At 43.6% G+C, this 19,862-nt stretch overlaps 1 protein-coding gene across 3 annotated transcripts in view; it reads right to left on the bottom strand.

The window, feature by feature from the left end:
- Positions 1 to 19,862, bottom strand: part of LOC148071777 (transcription factor COE1-like) — a 67,843-nt gene that overhangs the window by 10,401 nt on the left and 37,580 nt on the right. For all 3 annotated transcript variants that reach the window (XM_087799630.1, XM_087799631.1, XM_087799632.1), the window contains exons 9-13: positions 18,679 to 18,809; positions 16,562 to 16,688; positions 6,772 to 6,860; positions 2,823 to 2,888; positions 1,520 to 1,682 (exon numbers count right to left, since the gene is read on the bottom strand). In XM_087799630.1, coding sequence (XP_087655756.1) covers positions 1,520 to 1,682; positions 2,823 to 2,888; positions 6,772 to 6,860; positions 16,562 to 16,688; positions 18,679 to 18,809 — 576 coding nt within the window. The remainder of the gene's footprint in view (positions 1 to 1,519; positions 1,683 to 2,822; positions 2,889 to 6,771; positions 6,861 to 16,561; positions 16,689 to 18,678; positions 18,810 to 19,862) is intronic.

Raw genomic sequence — 19,862 nt, 5'->3', positions numbered from 1 at the left:
AGGTTTCCTGTGCCATAATTAGGAAGCTCAAACAACTCCAGCAGATACTCTCTGGAATAACTCAGGAGGCCACAAGTCAAGTAGCTCACATGTTGCTCGGTTATTTATCGTTTTAGGAAACGAGTTAAATAGAAATCAGGAGTGCCTTATGAAACCGCGGCGCAGTTTTCTTTATGATTGTGTTTAAAAAAAACAACTGACATTTTTTGACATAATCCCCAGATGTTTGTTTTTTACTCTGCCGGGAATGTTTTTGTCAAAGTCTGTGTTGGCAAAATACCTCGATACATATTTACATGAAACTTTCAGGAAGTGTTGATATCGAGAAGAAATCCATTCCATCTAGATTCAAGAAAATATTTACCTACCGTGCTATTTTAACAACTAACAAAGAACAGCGATTCTATAGAACAACGCATTCAAATCACTAAAATCAATCAAATTGTCTGAGAAAAAAAATGTTCTTATCGTTCATTTGACTTTACCTAAAGGTTGCTAGGCAACACTTATAGCTATAGAATAGCTTTATGTTGCTCTCATGTCGTCAACGGAAGGTTGAAAACAATTGTGTTTCCGACAGCTCAATATTCTTTTTAATTTATTATAACATGTTATAAGTTAAGTTATTTTTTTCTCTTTTTATTTCTGGAAATATCTACTTGCATTAATGTTTTTTTTCTTTTTTTAAAAGGAAATTATATTTTGGATAAAGTGTCTTTATGTATTATATGTATTCTACGTTTCCTGTGTTCAACCTATTAAAAAAAGAGTAAATACATATATATAAATATGGGATAAATTAAATATAAAGCTCATTTTAAAAACAATATCATATAAAATAACAAAGTAATCTGGATGTTGATGGTTTGAGTAATGACTAATAACTAATAACTCTACTCTTGTGATTGAAATAGTTGCCCCAAGGTGTTCCAGTTTGAAGGCTATGAAAGTGAATCTTGATGTGAGGAAAACTCTCCTCTTTTAATTACTGTGGGCGTCCTTGTGTGGCCCCTTTTTGGCAGGTAAACTAAATATATATTTGCAAGCGAGAGGCGTAAGGAGCAAGAAGTAGCCTCCAGGAAATCACATGATGGTAAGGATACAGGAGGGACAGGTATGTGGAGCTATTTCCAAATGAAGATGAAGGACAGAGGAGGAGGAAAGGAGGCTCATTGGAAGCTTCTACTCTCCTTCCCCTGGTACATGTGATGGATCACCACTGACTGCACCCACATCTCTCTCTGTCAGACGGGGGCCGACCTTAGTCTAATATACACACCCCTAGGACCCGCTCATATTTCTACACCCGGGTCCATCCAGGCCTCTCTTTTCCTCCATTCCTCACTCCCTGACCCTCTTTCTGCCCCTTTGTCAACTTCCCGGCTGCTTATCACTGCCGGCTCACGCATCTTCTCGACATCGTTCCCACAAGGACGATCGCGTTTTTACGACATCCCGTTTCCACGATATACAAACACGTTTTCCCACACATTTTTTCCCTTTCCGACGTCTCGCTCACCCTGATTGGCTGTTTGGGCCACCTCTGACCCGGTGAAGGAGTTGACGGCCATCATGCCGGCGTGAACCGATCCGCTGCCCAGGCCGGCCAGCTGGTTGTGACCTCGCGGTACGGTGGTGTACAGAGCCTCCGCGATGTCCGCCGCTCGCTTCAGAATCATTTCCTGAAATGGAGAAACATTTCCCTGTCAGTTAGTTTCACTCACAGAGAACTATTTTATAATTAAAACATTATACTCAACAAAGTTGTGAATGTATTTCTCATAAAAATATACATAATACAATTGGTTCTGGTTTTGTGGTGAATTCTGTTTGGATTTAGGAATGTTTTTTGGCGCCGTTAAGAAAAAACAACAAAACACAATTGAGTCAGTTAAACAAATCTACTACCAAGTGATTGTGGTGACAAAATTGGGTGAAAAGCTTGTTGAAAACTCGCTACTGAGCCTCGTGGTCTATGGTTTTATTTAGTTTTCCTCTCCAGAACATTTAACCAATAAACATTTTCCAATCAGTTGAAGCAGTTGAAAATAATTTGAAAGGGATATGTCAATCAAACTGACTTTTGTTTTGCCCCTCCCCCAATTGGTTTCATTACTCTGTATAAATACATCTAGATTACTGTTACTTTAAGAGTGATTTAACTTCCTACATTGTAATTGGACTTTCCGTGAGTCAAACTTGGACTCATGGTATCATCAGCATTTTATTTTGATTTTAAGCTGTTTTTAATGTTTTGTGGTTTTATGGTTTCTTGGCTGATGTATGTGCTGTCTCAGTGCTTTTCCTTGTAATCCTGTCACAAGTTGCTATTGTAGCATTTTCAGATTATAAGAAAGTAAAAAGAAGAAAGTACATTAAAGCAGGAAACTGCGGACAAGACTCTGACTGTCAAAAACTGCTGGAAGACTGAAAAAAAAAGTTTCGTAGATACAACTTAACCTAATATCACAAGAAATAATCAGAGTTTACATGCTTCCATTCATTTACACTCTCTGAAGAAAATAAACAACAAAGGCGAATCAGTCTGAAGCTTCTTAGAATTGGGGGGGAAAACACTTGGAAAAACGGGAGGTGGGATCGCCCTTGATGAGATGATCAAGAGGATCATTAACTGACTTGTCAAAACTTCATCTCCCTGATTCATGTTTTCCTGTTCCGTCAGAACTCTTCCTCCATGTTTCCTCTTACATATCTTCCCGATCAGTCGGAGGGCGAGCTAGCTTTGAAGCGGCGGGGGTGGGTGGGTGGGTGGGCGATGGGGGGTGAGCATAATTCCGTGTTCTATCCTTGTGTGTGTTTACCTGGTTGTTGTGAGGCATCCCGTACAAGGCCTCCACCAGGTCGGCGGCTCGCTTCAGGATTACCTCCTGCAATCAAGAGCAGAAAGAAGGCGAAGATTGATCAGGAGTGTGACGGCGGCGGGAGTTCAGTCACTTTCATTCCGTTTCACTTGTAACATTATGCTGTGAATGCAGAACAGAGGAGTGTGAGAGACGGGGGAGGAAGGCAGACGGAGGAAGAGAAATGGGCTCGTCCCGGCACTTTGTTACTAGCCTGGGCAGTTTGGAGGAGCAGAAGAGGAAGATATCGTTATCTGTGAATAAAACATGAGCCTATATCTCTCTATCAGTCAACCATCTTCTCCGCCGGGCCCCTCCCTGCTGTCACTGCCGTATCATGAATCCAACGCGCATGATCTCCCATCAATCTCATTTAACACAACATATCATCAGGTTGACAGCCGTACAACTCCTCGCGTCGGGCGGGACACGCCCGTCTCCTGCCCTATATTAACCCTGGTAATGATCCCGGTGAGCGGCGGTGCATCCACTTTGTGTGATAAATGTAGAACATCATTGCTCAGGTGAAAAACCCGCCGTGTGGAATTTCCCACATCAAACATTTATCCTTCCTCAGTGTTATCGTTCCTCCGCGCTCATTTCCTACCCTTCGCTCGCTCTATTCTTCTCCTCGGAGTGTGTGTGACTGCAGGCGGTCGCTATGTGTGTGTGTCATGTAGACACCTACAGCCCCTACCGAACCCCTTTTTAAAAGTTAATGTGCCGGGGCCTGGATATATGCTGGAGGCGCGACAACCAGAAAATTGCAGCCCCCTCCCTCTCTCCGATTCTGTCTCTTCCTTTCTCCCTCCTTCTACTTGCACTCGGGCTCGCAACACGCTGTGCGTTATACCCTCCTGAGTGTATCCCTTGCTGTGAACAAGCCCCGGAGCATGTGTGCTCTCTGTTCCGTGACACGCCGCCTTTCAATCAGACCTCGTATCGCACACGTCGGCCGGGGTCTCGCTCGCACACGCGGCGGCCATTGCACATGCGGAGGCTGTCGAGCACGCCCGGGACATGACGAGAGGGTCAGCGAAGCAATAAAGATTGTGGAGCGCTGTCCGAGGTGCTAAATTCACTCAATAATGGGACCGCTGTCTCTGTGTTAACCTCCCATTACTAGCACTATCTGGGTGAGGCAAAAAAAAAAAAAAAGGGAGGCGGCGGTGGGGAGAGACTTTAGAGAAGGCCTGCTCCGGGTGATTGAGAGAAGTAGAGGCCCTAGAAAAGGTAAGTGGTTCTTTAGTATGTATGCACTGCTCCTTGCCTTCTTCTCCCTCCTTTTTCCTCAACGCCACATGCCACCCAGGGATTGCTAGATAGGTAGATGGATGGAGGGAGGAAGATGAGAGGAGGGGAGAGAAGGGAAATGAGGGGAGTGCAATACATTAGGTTACAAACAGACCTACAGCTTGAGGGTGTTCAGGGGGGGAGACACCGTCATCTTTCTGCTGTGGTCTTATAGTCCTAAAATATACTTCGGTAAACAACATATCTTAAAGTCTCCCATTTCCTCCCCCTCGATTAATCACTCTCCTGGGGTCCTGCACCCTGTTTGTCTGCATCTATCAGGCTCTCGTTAGCGAAAGGATCTGTCCTGTAGCTAAACACGATTAGGCAGCGCTCCAGAGTCGTTCTGATAAACAGATAAATGTGGTTAGCGCCATGCTGCCTGCCTTTTCCCTGCCGCTGTAAGGGGAGACCATTTCCTGGGCGCAGGGTCTCTTCCCGTAAAGTCAGGCTCATTGAGACGTCAACAGGAAGGGGAACCTGATCCAGAGCAGAGCTCAGACTAGTCTGGCGAGGAGGTCACTCATTAAGCCCGGGCCCCCACCGGCATGACCTGAGCTACACACCCTGTGGGTCTGGTGGTGGTTCTTGCAAAGTGTCCGACTATAAGTGACCCGGTGTAGGGGGGGGCTGTCTGAGTCCGGCCATTTCCTCAGTCTGTTTAGACAGAACCCGCTTCGGCTCCTAATCTACAGTGTGCTGGAAAACCCTTCGCAGAAACGGATATGGTTAATGTGTGCGTTATATTTATAGACCAAGATGTTTTGTTTATTGATTTAGGTAACAGCTAATGATACTGGATTCCAAGGCCAGACCAGTTGACAACCACTTATCTAAAGCATTTTATTTTATCCCTTGTGAGGTCTCTGGTTGAAATTTACCTGGTTGCACAAAAACAAATGTGTTTGAAGGTATCCCTTATGTTGCCTCTGGGCCCCTTGACCCAGGGACCAGACTGTAAGGTTAATAAACCATTTTAAATTAACATTATGAAACACCTTTGTGTAAATACAATGCAATTACACATGAAGAAAGGGAGAACTTTTTTTTGTTCTTGGTTGCCAATCCTAAGTGGTCTTTGTTTCACAATTAAATGAATCAAACTTTATGCGTGTCGTAAAATGAGATGTTAAACTGTCATCCGACTTGAATCAATTGTGTCTATGAAAGCCAAAAGGTATATTGAAGCATCAAAAGTTGCCTTTGGATCTGCTGATTAAGGCCAACGTTTAAGAGAAGTGTGGTCAACAAACAGTTATTACCCAATAAAGGCTCAAATCAATAGAGCCGGAATGAGCAGCCGGGTCTGCCAGCGACCGCTGCTCATTTGGAAGAGACGGAGACACCGCCGAGTGGAGAGGGAAGAGGAGAAGAGATGGATGGATATAAAGATATTAAGAGAGATACGGGGGGTTGATAGGCTAAAGACCAGAACCGGCCAGGACAAGTTCTGTATCCACCAGACATGACACATGGCGAGGACAAGTGATTTCTCTATCTTCCTCCGACATCTACCTAAGCTCTCCATCTCCTGTCTCATGGTGACGTCCCTCCACTGTGTGTGTGTGTGTGTGTGTGTGTGAACAAACTGGTACTTGTGCCTGTGCGGAGATGTGTGTGTGTATGTGCTAGTTTCTGTAAGTGTGTGTGTTGGAAGTAATAAAGTCCACCCGGGGTTGACTTCGATCCACTGACCCAGCAGGAGGTAAGACCGGACAGCTATGATGGATCACCTAACCTGCTTCTGCCTCTCTCTTCCTCTCTCCTCAACCCCCTTTTCCTCTCTCCCGCTCTCCCTCTTTTCCTTCCTTTTCCTCTCCCACTTTGCCAGTCTAAATGACCTTACCCCCGATGGAAGGATGAATAGGGCGTCTCGTGCATCTACTGCGCAAATAAAGTGTTTGTTTGGGCAGAAATGATCCGTGAAAATATGACAAAGTGTCCATGTACGTCCTGGGTAGTATCACGTATAACCAACTGTCATCTGTGTACGCGGCCGTGAGGTCATGCTGCTCTCGTGACATGAACGCTATGAAACTCTAGCCGGAGAAAACAAATCTGTGTATCGCTGTTACAAACAGTTGCAGATGGTGTACAGTGACAGATTGGAGGGGTGAGGGTTAAGAAAAACAACGCAGTGAGCAGAAAAACACAGATACACAGACTAAAATGTTACATTAAAAGTTTAAAGAACAACCTCAGACATGTTTTTTTATTTTTGTCGATATATCGTGACCAGTCCATTGAGTTGATTGTTCTTCATCCAGTTGTTCCCATGCATTGTTTCTTTTTTTTTTTTTTCATCTCCAGTTTGACATTAAGGACTTATTGTGACTGTGTGAATCACTACCAGAGATCATGACAGGGTGCCAGACTCCGCGGCGTCTCTGCAGCTGAATTTAATGCGTTCATTCATGAACGTGAGAAAATGAGGTAAATCGTAAATTTTTTAGGTTCGATATAATTTCACCCAAAAGTGCAATTGGTTCCTCGTCGTCTACCGCTTATCCCTCAGGAGAGGAGCGTGGCGCCCTCTACGGACTAACAACCACCGGTTACAAAGACAAATTGCGATATAATAATTGCATGCAAGGGGGCCATTGTAGATGCACGGTACCTTGGGTAATCTCTCCTGGTCTCCTGGGTGTCTGGGGATCACCTTCTGTAACCTCTGAAAGCCGTAGTCTATGGTGGGCTCGTTGAGTGCTGTGTGCAAACAGAGAGACAGATGGAAGGAAAAAATGTTTAATGTTGGATTCTTAATAATGAAAGCGCTCACTGCCTGAACAGCGGCGCTACGTATCTCAGAGTAACAAGCGGCGGCGGCGGTAGAAAACGCATGGAAGCTTCAGTGGAAACGACTGAATTAAGGATTTTTGCATGAATATTTCAACATTAAACTAAACATGCCGAAAATGTGGCTGCTCTCTATTAAGTCTGGTACGTGTCTTTGTTTGCTTGTGATGTAATGAATCTCTCTCTGTCGCCTGCTTTGGTGGTTAATAAAAAGACTGTCAGGGAATCAGGCGGAGTGAATGTGTGTTTTTGTGTGCCTCTGCATGCGTGTGTGTATGTGTCCTGTGGTCTTGCGTTGATCAGCGACTAATATAAGCAATTACAGAGCCTGGTTCCAATATAACAAAGGCTTGATCGCTCCGGGGAACAAGCTAAACACACACACATGCACAGCCTTACACACACACACACAGTCAGATCAGGCAGCAGGGAGAGAGCACTCTCTCGGCATGCTGTGGTCGTGCTACGGTAATTGAATATGAGAAGATTTAGCATGAATATTTAAACATTAGAATAAATACAATGAAGATCTGAGGCTTATAGTACAAACACTTCAGAGGAGGATTGTTGGATAAGTGCTCTCTCCACATAATTCATTCCTAATGTACTCTCTTTTCTGTCTTGTACTCCCCTCTGCCTCTCTGTGGGCAGCCTGGGGAACCAATCCACGAATATGGCAAACAGTTACGCAGCTTTTTCAAGGTGGATCACTTGACACGGTTTCCGATTACACAGAGAATCTTGTATAGTGTCATGGAGTCTGTGCATGGCTCCCGTGACAGACTTGACCATGAGAATATGATCAACCTTGTATCAAGTCTACAGGCCTGCCAACTCCATCTTCAAATCAGTTTTACGATAGAAAAAACCTATTTAACTAGTAAAGAAATAGGAAGACAAAGTACTATTTTATGTAGCAATGATGTCATTGAAGCAGAAAACATGTAAATACTTGCTCATATTAATAATCCGATTTACTTTCTTTTTAGTTGATACTTCAGGATGAATAAGTTTTCTCTTTATAGTATCTTATAATTCTTTGAGGCTCAATTTACAACAAAGGAACCCTTTTTGGCCTGGATATGGATCCATTTTATCTATAAAAATGAATGTTTTTTTAAGCATTTTTGACTGGTCACTGAAATGGGACCATGAAGAGTTTTGCTAACAACTTTATTTTAAATGCTACAAAACGATTTAATTACGTAAAAGTAGGGGAATTTAAATGTAGGTTATTTGAACACGTTCTTGACTACCTCCCTTGAGACTTAAAGCTCGCTCCAAAATCAGGAATGATTGCATTTATCGTGACAAAAGTATATTACACTTAAGGATTACATGTGTTAGAGGATAAAGGCCTACGGTGACATCAGGAATGTAATTCACAAAGCTTCTGTAGAAACACTAGAAGTGGTCGGTGCCATTGGGGATGCAAGAAATGTTGTATTTATTTTATATTAATGCATCAAATGCAACAACAATTTGCTTAATAACTTTTAATATATACCAGTCAAATCTGTCTTTTCCAATCAACAAATTATACCTCTGCCACGGTATTAAATAATAAATAAACATATTTCAAGAAAGTTTTAAGGGAACCTTAGCTTCAGCTGATTACCATCCGGATCCATAGGAGGATCAGTTCAAGTACAAATCTCTGTTCTGATCCTCACTCATACAATATGTGTTGTCAGAGAGTTCTATATAATTCTCCCCTGAGTTATTGTGTCCTTATTTCCACAGATATTTAGGTAAGATTTGTGGTTGTACCGTATCTAGTCGATCAGTGACCGGCTAAAGCGGCAAAGAAGAGCCATTATGCTTGAGGATTGCCTGTATGTGTCTGAGCCATCCGTCTGTCTCCCCTGTGGGTCACAGCTTGGACGGTTCCTGAGGGCTGATGCCCTGCTCGTCTCACATCTGAGCAGCCAGGCTGACTAGGCGGCCCCAAGAAAAGGAAAAAAAAAATACCCCCTAGAGGCTATAAGTACAAGCTGTCCTGCTGGACCTCTAGTGACTTCACCATGGCTCCTTCTGAGCTAACACTCCATCCAAGGGGAGCGGAGGGACTCATTGATGCTCAGTTTTTGGCAACACGGGTACATTTGGAATGCTGTCCCAGTGGACAATGCCAGAGGATCATAGACGTTGGACCAAGGAAAAGGTGGGAGAGACCTCGTAGAAGGTGGCAGAAGAGTCAAAAGGCTGGCGTGACTTCTGTGGAGTGACATATCACGGGACAGCCGGTCCAATGATAAAAAGCTCAAACAGCGCGAGGATCACACGCAACAAACAAGTGTGAGTTATATCCGAGGACAAATATTTGACATTACTTCTCTATTCACTGATCTCTCTAAAGCCTTAAGGAGGATTTTCCCCTGGATTATAAGCCCCACAGTCTGAGCAAAGGATTGTTCCGACAACATCCGCTCGTTCGTCTCAAAGGCTTTTGTTTTTATGATGAATTTTTTATCAGCGCTCCACAATGTGCTAAATGAGCCTCCAGTGAACAATAGCATAAAAACCCCAAGACACAGAGATAGCCTCCATTACAAATAAAGAGACAATTTTAGGTAATTGGGAGAGGAAGTGATATTGTCTCGGCTCATTTTCAAGGACCATAAACCAGACGAGGAGTATGTGGAGGACAACACACACCGCTAACTACCTGGCTTCATCTCTTCAGGGATTAGCGTGGCATTTTATACCCATATATCCATGTTCAATATCTCACATTTCACAACAGGAATTAGTCGTGAAGAAAAAAAAAAAAAAAGTGTTATGGCGAATCGCTCCAAGATTCAAAGCACATACTCCCATACAGGTATATTTATAATCCTTGGCTGTCGCTCTCCAGAAGAGCAAATCAAAGCCAGTAAAACATAACTGCCATAAATAAATGAATAGATGAGCAACAGCCCTGGACTGGAGGGATTCACCTAGCAATCACCCACATCAGATCAGATCAATGCTCATGGAAATTTCATGAAGCCCAGAATCTACACCGCTTCATATTTCACTATAATAACCCACAGAGCCGCAGGGGGAGTGCCTATGAAGGGGTGAGTCTGTAGCTGGAGGATAGGGAGGGCAGGGCAGGTTGGATGTGGTGGTGGTGGGGGGGCTTGAGGGGAGGAGAAAATGGGTGTGGACGTTTGGGGTGCAAAGAGCAGGAGGTGGAGGGGGGCTGGAGGTATAATTGAGAGGTCAGCATGTTGGAGTGTTTTCTGTGGACTGAAAGGAGAAATTGGTGTGAGTGTGTGTGTGGGGGGGGGGACTACAGTTAGTGTCCAGCAGTAATGTCTCCTTCTCCTGCGGTGTCACAACACTGTGTGTGTGCGCCCGGTGTACTTGCAGGGTTAGATAATTGGCTCTGAGGCTCCATGTTAACGCCTTCACAGGCCTTCAGACAGTGGGTAAGAAGCTGATCATATCACAAACCTCTGTTTCTCTCCCTCTCTCTCCCTCTCGTTCCTGCTCTCCACTCATTCATCTATTCTCTCCATCCCCCCCACCCCCCCTTTACTCCCCTCCTCTACAGTCTCCAGTGCTCAGGTGTGATCTCATAAGCGCTGCTTGGCGATCGATGCCGCCAGTGGCAGGGGGTTCAATAGCCCTGAATTACGGCTTCATTTCTCCCCCCGTACGCACAGATGAGAGCTGCCCCCCCCATCACACACACACACACACACACACATAACACCCCTCCTCCCCCACATCGACTACTCACAATCCAGATCAATACCTTACAATCTAATTTTTATCCATTTTTCCATAAACCTCGAGATTGCGTTTATTTGCAGAATCCGACAAGCTAAATAAAGCATCGCTTGAACATGTCAGGGAGACTAATGCATGGCTGGAAATTCATACGCAGAAAACAGATGAGTGGAGCCTCTTGCTCTTAAAGAAGACGAGGTGAGGATGGAGAACTGGGTGCTGCTGGTGAAGAGATTCTACAAATCAATGGGAGTGTGGATGCTACCACGACCAGAGCTGTAATTATCTGTAGCAAAAAAGTGCACGTCGACAGTTAACAATACCTGACAGCATGGATCCGCAGTGGGAGGATGTAAATTTTTGGTAAACCCAAGATTAAAAAAGGGCGCCCAAAAGAATCGAGATATAGAGAGACACCGAGAACCACCCCTTCCTGTGGAACTCTGCTCATTTTCAGCGGGGTATAAAATAATCTGCATTCAGAATTCATTTTCATCATCATCACGGAGCAGATGCCGCTGTAATAAGAAGTGAGCATGCTAAAGAGGGAAGACAAGCCACATGGTGCAGGAAATTAATCTCAATCCCAAATAGAGAGAGAGAATTTCCCCCGCTGTTAAAAGACGTCTCGCGGTAAATGCGCAGGTATCTGGGCGGCCCCTCGTCTCCAGCTGGAGGCTGGTGGTTTTAATCAACAGCAGGCCTCCTCACAGCCTCCATAAAAGAACAGGATGCCTAAATAAGAGTGAGATAAGTAATTGACCACCTTTTTGCTCACCCTTCATTTATTACCAGCCTGCGTGTCACACAGGCTGTGTCACGGATGAATAATGAGCATTTAGTGGGTGAAACATTGTCATTAGGAGAGGATATTTTAAGCTTAATATTAATAAAACAGTATGAATTGATTATGTTTGCAGATCAGGTACAATTTGTAGAGAGGGTTTTAAAATGTTCATGGTGATATGGTGACTTATAAGATACCAGGGTTCAAGATATGGTAAGGAATAAATATTATTTTAGACCCATGTTAAAGCAATAATAGGTTTATTTGTGCAGGCTTTTTCTTAACTTTTTTGGGGCTGCTGTTTTTATATCTATGTTGTCTTGACCTTTCAAAGTATGCATTTTAACTGTGTATTGTTTAATTTTTTTAAGCACTTTGTGACCCTGGTCTGAGAAAGGTGCTTTATAAATCCATTAATTACTTACTTATTTATTCATTAAAAAATATTGAGCCCCAAAGAATGAAAAGAAAATATCAAAATAAGACTTCCTGTTTATAACAGTTTGATAAATATACATTTTATTTGGTCCACAACCTAGTCTCATAAAACATTGTGGGACCTTAGATGTTCGAGTTTGATAAGGAATCTTTTAATTCAACAAATTTGAAATTTGAAACGGGAAGAGGATGGACAGACTGGCGACGAGGGCCAGCTCAGTCCTGGGCCGCTCTCTGGACACAGTAGAGGAGGTGGGAGACAGGGGGACTGTGACCAAGCTGTCGTCCCTGATGGCAAACCTGTCCCACTCCCTCCAGGAAACTCTGATGGCACTGAACAGCACCTATCGGTGCCAGACTCATTCACCCACGCTGCAGGATGGAGAGATTCCATAGCTACTTTCTGCCCACTTATTATGTTATTATATTGTCATAATGTTATTACATTATCATTGTTTTGCACTGAAGGTTTATTCTAACATGTATTTACATTCAATCTTTTTGCCATTTTTGCTCACAAAAAATATTAAGGATGTTAAATCAAGTTTAGTTCAGACCTGACTTAGTTGAATGTGTTTCATGTGTATTACATAAGATGGATTTTTTAGAAAGCAACACTCATTGGATCTCAAGTAAATGTTAACTTCTTTAATAAAGTGCTCAAAACTGTAGACGACTAACTGCCTCCTCTAAAACGATTCTTGCCGGTAGTTGCTGAGACAGTGGAGATTATAAGCACCCATCCAGCTGGTCTAGATTCCCATCTTCACTTTTGCCTTTCCATCCGAGTGATTCCTGCAGACCTAATAAGCGCTCAGTGCTGAGAAACTACTCCCTATGTTTGCCTGTGTGTGTCTGTGTGTGTGTGCCAATGCAGGAGGGCACTCGAGGAGTCCTAATGTGAGCTTAATATCAGCAGAAGCTGGAGTGCAGGCAGTATAAGCAGTCAAGCCTGCATACTGAGGAGGGAGGGATTGCCTTCCGGGGCGACACAGGTGATTCATCAACTGCCGCCCCAATCTGTGACCAGTGTCCCGGCGACTCGCAGACAAGCGAGCGCGGACCCGAGTGGCACCTGGTATTACCGCGCTTTATTGCGAAGGGAAAAGAGCTCCGGAGGTGAATGCTAGAAGGGTGAAAAACAAGGAGATTCATTTACGCAAAGGGGAAACGGGGGATTGGGGGGGCGACAATGACCCGATAAGAAAGAGAGAGAGGAAGCCGGGTGGATTAGAGGGAGATCTTAACCCCAGAGGTGGGTGAGGCACAGGGCACAAGCCGGAGCAGAGGGAGGGATAAGGGAGGGGATGAAAAAGACAGTGGGAAAAAAAGTTTCTTTTATTCTTATCAGTGGAGAGCTTAATTGCCTTTGATGAGTCTAATTGGAGCTTTCTGAAGTCTAATGGCGGACGACTCCTCAGAGACGTCAGAGAACACATTACGGTAATGGCTTCTGCCCCGGATCTCCACCTAAAGTCCGCTGCTCGTCCTCGAGGTGCATCGAGGGGTCGCGGTGGGGGTCCTATAGTGTGCGATTTTTTTTGGCCGTGTTTGCAAAGTAGCGGCAGCAGCGGCGGCGGCGGCGGCGGCGGTGTTGGGTACGTGTTGACTTAATTAGGTCTGTGAGCTGCTCGCTTTCCACTCCTCAGCAGAAGTTGATTAGCAATGCCAGCTGTCCCCAATGTAATTCAATGTGCACGTGTGTGTGTGTGCGTGGAATATACGCGTACATGCATTAGTGTGTGCGCGCTGGTTGCCAGCTGCCACGCGGCGCTGCCAATCCTCCATGATTAGTACCCACTGGCAACTGGGCTCAAACTGGTGCCAAACAGACCCAGGAGGGCAACATGGCCCCTGGTAATCCTCCATCCATCTCTCTCACGCTCCTCCTCTTCCTCTTGTTTCCACACACCTCTCTCCAGTCGCTTTGTCCCTGCAAGTGCTGCCATTATTCCCCGTCTAAATAACCTGATGAAGAACCGACGTGGAAGAGGGGGGGCGCTGGAGAGGTTACAAACATCCAGTGTGGGCACGGGGGCGGAACTGAAGAGTGTGAAGAGCAAAAAGTGGGATCTCTGCCTCGACACGGTTGACTGTGTCACTGTGAAGGTGCCAGCGATCAGCAGGCGGCGTCACAGTGTGTGTGTTCAGCTCCCAGTCCGTGACCTCTGTTACCTCTCACCTGTTGAGGTTTTTTTTTTTTTCTCCGCGCTTCCGCGGCAGCCAAGAGGCGGCGAGAGAGGGCCAAGGAATTCATCCGGTGGGAAGGGCGGGTGAGGTTTTTTTTTCGGAGTAAAGTGAATGTGACAAGGTGAAAAGAGTGGAGGCCCCGGGACGGGATGTGCATATGGTTTTTCTCCGCGTATTAAAACGCTGAACACATCTCACACGTATTTATGCGTACACAGCGCTACGTGTTTGGCGGTCAGTGGCAGACATTGGCAAAAGGTTGGACACACGCCTCGACAACAGGGTTACATTTTCGAGTGTTTGTGCGCCACCATGAATGGGCTTAGTGAGATTTCTTAGAACCTGTATTTTAGCAAAATAATTAATTACACGATGATAGAAGGATAAGAAACTAGGTTTGGCGTTCCAGATTATATAGATAAAATAAATGGAGAACAATAATATTTGTTTAAAAAAAAAATCAAAATATGAATGGCATAAAAAACAAGTTTACTGTTGTATTGAATGCCAACATGAGGTAATAAAAAAAACGAGTCAACAGCATTTCCAAAGACAAGACCAACTTGTACCCAAAAAGCGCTATATAAATACAAATTACTTACTTACTTACTTACAAAATCGCAAACTACAAAAAGAATATTGATTAAGTGATGAGACTTTATGCTTGTTTAATGCGAGGTTACATTCAACATTAAAAAAAATGGCGACCATTACATTTTGGCACAAATGAACTGTTAATTATTTTTGCTTGATCCAAACTCAACGATGAGGTGCCAATACTTTCAGTAACGATGACCATAATGTTCGTATGGTTTCCTAATGCCTTGAAACGCTGAACACATTTTTGGCGTTCAGTGGCAAAGGTTGTACCTTAACTGCTTAAATAACGCACTTACATATCAACTAGCGGGACTCGCACTAAAAGAAAAACGCTCAAAAGCAATTTCGAAGCACACAAACACTGGCGACGACACATGGACGCGTCATTTCTGTCCACCAATTAAAAAAGTCAATACGCAGGAAACGCATACTAATGATGCGAACGCCTTTACAAATGTGATTTTGTCAAATGTTGGCAATTCCAGCAGGGGCTTATAGCTTAAGTCTATCAGTGGTTGAGATTACAGACAGATTTATGTGAATCGCCGACTCCCTCGAGAGCGGTGGCCTTGCATTGGTTAATCACTGCTTCACATTCGCTGTGTCTCTCTCAGCTGCTCTTTTCAACGCGCGGCTATAACTCTCCGCTGATGCACTCGGATGTAACACTCGAGCCCCTGCACCCAGCGTGAGGGATCGCACTCCCTCCCGTAGACCTCTCACTTTTGAATCCTGCCATCGACAGGGTTAAATCTCAATAATCCTGCTAATCAAAGGGTTAAACCTGCGTCTGACCTTCACCTGCTTCATAATAGAGGGCTAAGACTTTTTTCTCGGTTTGATCTGGAGGCTCTTCCTCGGAATTATTGAGTCAAGTTATTGAAGTGTTTGGTGCGTGTTAAAAAGAAGATGATGTTTCCATGTGATTGTAAATATGAATATAAACGTTTTTGTGATTTCTAGTGATTTTAGTAGTAGCATATTTCTATTAAAGTCCTGCCACTATTGTTAGAGTATACCTGATTCACTGTTAACAAGGACTGTGACAGATACACACTGATAACTAGTGTAAACAGTTTAATACCAAGTAGAGATAACAAATGGTGTGAAGCGCATAGATACTAAAATAATGAAGACGTTTATGCGAAAGTATCTTGAATAAATTGTAAATATCAGACCAATGTAGCATCTTTAAGTGTCTTTTCAGAGCATAATACAAGCTTTTTAAAACCACCATGTAACGCTTTCAGGTTCTGTCCTAATCAAAGACACTGTTTCTTTAAGTGAGTCCACACTAAGCAGATGACATCATCAGCAGGAGCCAAGCTTAAAAGAAGGCAGCTTTTCTCACGATCTGATATGATCTATTTAATCTTTTGGCTAATTAGATATGATCTGTAACACTTAACCATAATAGCCCATTACCCATAATAGATAATTGTGTTCTTATTTAATCTGAAATGTAAAGGTACGGACATTTTAAAATGTATGCCTACCTTTTCTAGCTTGGGTGGTCAACGGCAGAGATACAGTAGCTACAGATATTCTGAAGTGAAATTTATCACCCTGTAATATTAATATTACATCATAAAGGGAGTACATCATGAAGACAAGGGGGATTCATGAGCTCGATGTAAAAAGACACCTGGGTCAAAAAGTTAATATTTACATACGTTTCTGTCGCCATCTGTGTCTCACATACTGTGGTCAAAAAGTTTTTTTTTTAACGATGTATGAGGATAGAACTGGTTTTGAAAGCATCATAACTATACCAGGCAAATACTATTAGTAGTTAGCTGTCATGCATATCTTTGATTTGATGGTTAAAAAAAAGACAGTCCGGCCAGAGTAAAAACATACGGGTGATAAGTGATACCTGTGTAGATGAAGCGTCCGGGTGTGCCCTTGCAGAACTGTTTGGATTTGTAGGACAGCGTGACCTCCACCACTCCCGGGATGTGCCTGGGTGGAGTTTGCACGCGGATGGCATGCGGGGTGATCAGCTAGGAAGAGAGCGAGAAGAGGGAAAAAAAATCACGACAATGGAACGGCATGAATAACAAGAGCAGGAGGGATCATTCACAGTTTTTCCTCAGAGCGTCCCACAACGTCTGTCGACTTTACTTCTTTCTATAATCAGCATGAAAATGATGCGTAAGCGCTAAAGCCCTCAGGTGGACTCACAGCCCGAGGCAATGTCACTGTGAGGCTTCGGGATGGTTATCAGCGCCGACACGGACTCAGTAAGAGGAGTTCAAAAGCAGTTATCCATCTATGAATAAAACACACCTTCCCCTCTGCAGACGTTTATTATCCTGAATGAGTAGAATATGTTCATCTGTGCCGGCCCTGTCTGTGTCTGTCAACATGTCGGGCTGCAGTTAGCCACATTAAAGCACCACTGTATCTTAAGCAGCCTCACTTAGTGTGGCTGATGAGCCGACACGCCATGTGTGTGTGTGTGTGCGTGCACGCTGACGGCCTTTTGAAGGAAAGCGGTAACAAGACAAAACACAGACCTCAGTGAGCGCTCGTTTTCTGCACGTTACGAGGGGGAAGTATTGCTCAAAGCTAGCATCGCTCAGAAGGTATCAACGCTTCTGCCAGTTCCTGGAGTACATAAATGTGTGTGTGTTGTTCCATCTATCCCTTTTATTGCTCACTTAGCTCGGCTTTCATTCTGCCACTGTCTGGCCCTGCTCACCTTTCAGTGGGATAATATGGGAGCTTTTTATAGAATTATTCCTTTACTAAAGAGAAATCTGTTTATCTGCACCGCTTGCTGACCTTCAATTTCACACATAGTCTACATTTACATTTTAGTCATGTGGCAGATGCTCAGCACAAAGAGATTCATAAGAGTAGGGTGGTGTTCAAGAAGGCTTAACTTAATAAAAAAGACAGATATGGAACAAAACACGCGGAGAACAGAAAAACAAAACAGGTTGCCGCTCAGGTTTGAGTCGTATTTGAAGAACGTTAAGAGTCAAGTAATTAACGAGGGTTTTTGCATATGTATGAGTCTAATTATTTTCGCACTTGTAATGATAATGAAATATAAAATAACATGGTTTCTTTATCTCATGCCAAGTTTTTTTTTTTTGAGTTCGACAGAAGTAGAAAAAAACGACATCTTTTGTTATAAGATTAAAGCATGATGAGACACTTGGACATGTTTGAGAATCTGTTTCCCCAGATTGTTTTCTAAACTATCCTCCCAACAATACTTAATTAACCATCGTTCTTCACTGCAAAGTCTGAAGCACAGATTTATTACCAAAAATAATTAATACAGAGAGCCTAAGAATCATGGTGGTACGTATCGATTTACAGCCTTAAAAGTTTGTTTTCAAGGGTATATTTCTTGTTAAGAAATAAGAAACCAACTTTTCTAACCATCAGAGACTGATTAGCGATTCTGCCTGAATAACCTCTGACCTCTTTCATCGAATTATTGACTGTGGAAATTCAAAAAACAAACTCCAAAGTAACTTATTTAGGCATTCTTTTTTAATATGGAGGAATATTTTCGAATTTTTATTTCATTTTATCAAACACACATCGTATTTGATTACATTTTTAAGAAACATCTTAAGACGTTTTTATTTGTTCAGGCTTTTCCTTGATTTTCTGGAACTCCTGTTGTGTTATCAGTTTTATCTTGATCTTTAAAGTATATACTTTATTGAATATTGTTTTGATTGTTTAAGCGCTTTGTGACCCTGGTCTAGAAAAGCGCTATACAAATAAAAATGACTTACTTACTTACATTTTGGTTAAGAGATCCAGAATATATAGATAAATTAAATGTCGAGCGATAGTATTTGGTCACATCATGGGTAGTGAAATAACCAAGTTCACATTCAAAGTCAATAGCACCTCCAAAGACAAGACTACTACATACTTCTACCCATTTTAAACTACAGTATTAAAACACTATCTCTAATAATGTGTGTGTGGGTCAAGCCAAAAAGTCTCCAGCCGAGTACTGACCTCGCTCCAAACCAACATGGTTCCGAAGATGACCTGTAATCCGTCAAAGAAGTTGTCCCCGATGATGATGACTGTAGCGCCCCCTGTGGTCCAGCCTTCGCTTGGGCTGATGGCTTTGATGCTGGGCGTCGCTGAAAGACAAAAACAGGTTGAGGTGATCAGTAGGATGAAGACAGCCCATGAATCTCTTCGGAACTGCCACCGCAGCACTGCCGAGACCTTTATGGCCTCGACTGTGATCCCCGCGTCTTCCTCCCCGACTCGCCTGCACACACTCCGCCGCTCTCCCAGGGGTTGAGTGCAGGTGAGGAATACTAATCAGAGTGATTATATGCACCCCGTTATTAGACATCACCCCTGCCCCGTGTGCGAGGGCAGTAACGATGCGCTTGTTTTATGACACGTGGCAAAGCGTACCGGCGTGTAAATGTCAGGTGTGCTGAGTGTCTGATCAAAGGCCACGCGACCGGGGAGCCGAGCAGAGCCAACAGTAGCTCTGCCCTCTGAATACGCCGCCTTCATTATCCAAACACTTAGCTCCCTATCTGCCTCACATCTGTGTCATTACCCCGGCGTCTAACCACAGCGAACACACTTGGCTTATTCCAAGCCACGATATTTATAATGTGTTTTCTAAGCTTTCCACCATTTCCGCTTCAAGCATATTCTGTTGCGACTTATCCGACAAAGTACATGGAATAACAACAATAAAGCATATTTTCAATAATGTTCCACTTGACCTTATCTGGCTGTATTATAAACCTCGAGATTACTGGATGTGATTGAAGAAAAGAGCAGCATCAGGAGGGGGGGGGGATATATGTTTATACAAGCCCAATCTCTTTTCCTTAACAGATATGCAGCTTGTCAGACATGCTGTAATTCTGTAAAGCGGCATAATCCACTTTAGACTAGGCTGAATTTTTTTCCCCCTGCAGCCCAGCCTTTGCTCTTTGCCCGACTCCCTGGTCTGTTGATCCTCCCCAACAAGCTGGAATGATATTTAGCCCCTCAGTACGCCCGCAGAGATCAACATTCACCGAGCAAGCAATCTGTGGCCGTAATCACGGACTAAGATGCCTCCTTTTCACAGCCGCTGATATTATGTGTGCTTCATGCGCTCGTGTGTGTGTTTGTGTGTGTGGATTAACCAGATGGTAGAACGCGAATCCATGTGATAGGAT

The sequence above is a fragment of the Callionymus lyra genome, chromosome 9, assembly GCF_982586985.1.
Source record: "Callionymus lyra chromosome 9, fCalLyr1.hap1.1, whole genome shotgun sequence".
Classification (NCBI taxonomy): Eukaryota; Metazoa; Chordata; class Actinopteri; order Syngnathiformes; family Callionymidae; genus Callionymus; species Callionymus lyra.
Note: the sequence above shows the minus strand (reverse complement) of the source record. Positions and strands in the feature narration are given on the sequence as shown.